We start from the raw sequence: 4,444 nt of genomic DNA on the forward strand, positions 1-4,444 counted from the left end.
TCCGCCCTGCTCTGTGCATGACGGGGCGGCGCCCCAACTCCCCAATCGGCCCTGCTCTAAGCCCGACCAGGGGCTGCACCTAGGGATTGGGCCTGCCCTCTGCCACCCGGGAGCAGGCCTAAGCCAGCAGGTCGTTATCTCCAGAGGGGTCCCAGACTGCGAGAGGGCACAGGCCGGGCTGAGGGACCCCCTCTCCTCCCCGAGTGCACAAATTTTTGTGCCCCGGGCCTCTAGTTATTAATAACAAACTACAACGTTCGCTAATGACTGATGTCTATAATCATGTTGTATTCATTTCTCTTAGGCACCTTACTTGCAAGCACACCGTTTTTTTCCTCTAATACTATCCCCAAATAGTTTAGCAGCTGATTGCCACGCCATTAGTCTTGTACTGACTTGTTTGGTGTGTGCAACAAGAAATATTTCGCTTTGGAGAACAAGAAAAATAGGTTTATTTGTGTTATGCTTATTAATCTGTGCAGTTATTCAGTGTCTGGTAAGTTAATGTTCAAGAAAAAATATTAATTTTTATTAAAATGTTCTATTATTTCACCTTACTTGCAAGCACACCGTTTTTTTCCTCTAATACTATCCCCAAATAGTTTAGCAGCTGATTGCCACGCCATTAGTCTTGTACTGACTTGTTTGGTGTGTGCAACAAGAAATATTTCGCTTTGGAGAACAAGAAAAATAGGTTTATTTGTGTTATGCTTATTAATCTGTGCAGTTATTCAGTGTCTGGTAAGTTAATATTCAAGAAAAATATTAATTTTTATTGAAAAGTTCTATTATTTTATGTTAACAATTACTCATTTATTTCAGCCCGTTGTATTCAGCATGTCTCTATCAAAATAAACCTACGTTTCTATGAAAATTGAAGCTTTTGATTTTTTGCGGCCCACATAAACTTAAACCTTGTTTACTTGGCCCGTGTTAGCCTTTGAGTTTGACATGCTTGGGTTACAGCTGCATGTGGTGACAGTAGTGAAAGATAATGGTGGGAGGAAGAGGAGAGAAAGCTAGCCTACTAATAGCTGGTATGTTGTTTCTCTCTCTTGTAAATTTATGTTTCAAATTAGGAAATAATGCTGACACCTTTACAGGAGTTAGGAAGACTGCTTTTCTCAGAACTGGGTCCAAATTGTGCTTGTACAATACCAAGACAATGATAAAACTTTATAGTAAAGATGATAACAATAACAATAATTATAGTTGTGGGCTTTTGGGAAACAGCAGGGATGTTATTAGATGCTACTGTAGAGACAATGAAAGCAACCATAATACCACTTTACATGTGAACAGCTCTCTACAAGTTTATAAGGTATTTGCATATAGATAATCTCATTTAATCCTCAGGATTAGGGAGGAGATAGGTATTTTTTCTTTCAAATTTTACACCTGTGAGTCTCACATAACAAGTAGGTAGGTGTTGGCAACTATTAACACCAAAGAATGGGGTAAATATAGTAGTTACAGAGAAGGGGGGATTCAGCCTCTCCCATATTATCAACTCATTTCCTTTAAACTTCAGGGGCAATTACTAATCATCTTTGTTTCTGACAAAGTCAAATAGAAAATATATTAATCAAAGGCAAAGGCCTCAATTTACAGTCAGGGCTGCTTGTGTGTGGTTATGTAGGTTGTGCCCTGCACAAGGGAATCTGACTGAGTAGGCATGAGGGCCAAAATTCAGTTCATTCTCTGCTTCTTTAACCATGAGCTCTGATGGAGGTTTTGATCCAATGGGACAAAAGAGCATCCATTCACCAGGCAGAGCACTTGTGGGATTGCAATTACCCTGAAAAGGTTCTTTTGCTAATTCTCACAAAGGCTAGCAGGAAGCCTCACTAAAAAAGCTCTTTAGAAAACTTTTCAAATGGCTATTTCAAGCCCTCCTCCTTTCTCCTCAACTTTTTGCCTATCAATGCTTGGCTGATTGTGAAATCCTTTCAATTTGGGCTTATCAGGTTGTTGAACTATTTGGGGATGCCTTTAAATCCCTCTAAATAGGGAATTCTTCATGACAATACGATGTTCAGTAAATAGGACAAAATCAAAATGGCCTTCTTTTATTCTTCCAAAAATTAGATACCATATTACTATCTCATTGCCAGGAAACTGGCTTACCTCTTCCCATCTGTTGAAAATTTTGTGCATAGAAATAATAACAACAATAACAATAGCTAATATTTATTGAGAGTTTATTAAGTGCTAATCATCTTGCAAGGACTTTGTATGGACCATTTCACTCAACTCTTGCAACATCGTTATATAGTAAGGCTGATAATTATTTAATGCACTTTATGGAAGAGATTTCTGAGGCTGAGAGGTTAAATAACTTGCCCAATGTCACACAGCTAGTGAATGGGAAAGCCAGGATATATATTCAGGTGGGTGTAACGCAGCGACTCTCAAACCCAGGTGTGTACCAAAATTCCCTGCAGGACATGGTAAAACACAGATTTCTAGGTCTTTCCTTCATAGTTTCTGATTCAGAAGGGATAGGGTAGGGCCCAGAATTTTCATTTCCAATCAGTTCATAGTGGTGTTGATGCTGCTGGTCCAGGGTCCACACTTTGAGAACCACTAGTATAATGAAAGACGTATGCTCTATTGCAAGCATGTCAAACTCAAAGGCTAACACGGGCCAAGTAAACAAGGTTTAAGTTTATGTGGGCCGCAAAAAATCAAAAGCTTCAATTTTCATAGAAAAGTAGGCTTATTTTGATAGAGACATGCTGAATACAAAGGGCTGAAATAAATGAGTAATTGTTAACATAAAATAATAGAACATTTTAATAAAAATTAATATTTGTCTTGAATATTAACTTACCAGACACTGAATAACTGCACAGATTAATAAGCATAACACAAATAAACCTATTTTTCTTGTTCTCCAAAAGCGAAATATTTCCTGTTGCACACACCAAACAAGTCAGTACAAGACTAATGACGTGGTAATCAGCTGCTAAAATATTTGCTGCTAGTATTAGAGGAAAGAAATGGTATGCCTGCGCGTAAGGTGCCTAAGAGAAATGAATGCAACACGATTATAGTAATCAGTCATTAGCGAACGTTGTAGTTTGTTATTAATAATTATGTATAACAGGATATTGTAAAAATCAAGTTGTGAAATTTTATTACAACGTGTCTTATATGCTGTTATATTGGCTGGGCTGCAAAAATATTCGTTGTGGGCCGCATGCGGCCATGCTTGCTCTGCTGTCTCCTGTCCACTTGAGGTATACCCCTAAAGCATACTCATTTGAGATCTTGTGTTCTGTGTAAGGTATATAATTCAGCCCTTCCATTTTTCTTTCTTAATTTTTTTTGATCCACTGATGGAATTTTTTAAGTGCCTTAAGGTACCAGGCCCTGTTTTCCTAACGGTAATAACAATAACGATACTGATAAAGCTATTGTCAAAATCCTTAGTCCTGATAGGGAATAGGATTTGGTATAGATAAATGAAGGTGAATATAAATGGTGAAAGGAAAACTTGCTCTCATAAATGGGTCCACTATCAGAAATGATAAACTTATTGAAGACCCAGCACTTCCTATATTTAACAGGCCTTATTTGTATAGCAGTTTAGGAAAGTTGAAGAAAACATATCTTGCAAGATGTAGAGGAATAAAAATTTATCTCAAGCTGGGCAGCAATGTGAATGCAAAAAATATGCTTGCACTACCAGTTTTATTGGGTATGAAAAAAAACACGATCACATAGAATGGTCATTGATTGTAATATGTGTCTGACATCATATTGAACTACTTGGACCATCATTAGTGGCAGCTAAGTAAGTGGTGGTCTCAACACTTAAAGTGAAATGTGTGGGATGTCCTCAGCCAATAGAAACAGCCACACACTGCCTAGTGCAGTGTTCTTTTTTTAAAAAAAATTAAATCTTTATTCAGATTATTACAGTTGTTCCTCTTTTTTCCCCCCATAGCTCCCCTCCACCCGGTTCCCATCCCACCCTCTGCCCTTACTCCCTCCCCCACTGTCCTCATCCATAGGTGTATGATTTTTGTCCAGTCTCTTCCCGCACCCCCCACACCCCTTTCCCCCCCGAGAATAGTCAGTCTACTCCCTTTCTATGCCCCTGATTCTATTATATTCACCAGTTTATTTTGTTCATCAGATTATTTATTCACTTGATTTTTAGATTCATTTGTTGATAGATGTGTATTTGTTGTTCATAATTTGTATCTTTACCTTCTTCTTCGTCTCCCCCTTCTTAAAGGATACCTTTCAGCATTTCATATAATACTGGTTTGGTGGTGATGAACTCCTTTAGCTTTTTATTATCGGTGAAGCTCTTTATCTGACCTTCAATTCTGAATGATAGCTTTGCTGGGTAAAGTAATCTAGGTTGTAGGTTCTTGCTATTCATCAATTTGAATATTTCTTGCCACTCCCTTCTGGCCTGCACAGTTTCTGT

The 4,444-nt window shown here is 38.2% G+C and overlaps 1 protein-coding gene across 1 annotated transcript in view; it reads left to right on the top strand.

The window, feature by feature from the left end:
• Nucleotides 1–4,444, top strand: part of GUCY2F (guanylate cyclase 2F, retinal) — a 117,611-nt gene that overhangs the window by 12,921 nt on the left and 100,246 nt on the right. The window contains 1 exon segment of the mRNA XM_014538846.1: nucleotides 1,755–1,781. Coding sequence (XP_014394332.1) covers nucleotides 1,755–1,781 — 27 coding nt within the window.

This window comes from Myotis brandtii, unplaced genomic scaffold (assembly GCF_000412655.1).
Source record: "Myotis brandtii unplaced genomic scaffold, ASM41265v1 scaffold199, whole genome shotgun sequence".
NCBI classification, from domain to species: domain Eukaryota; kingdom Metazoa; phylum Chordata; class Mammalia; order Chiroptera; family Vespertilionidae; genus Myotis; species Myotis brandtii.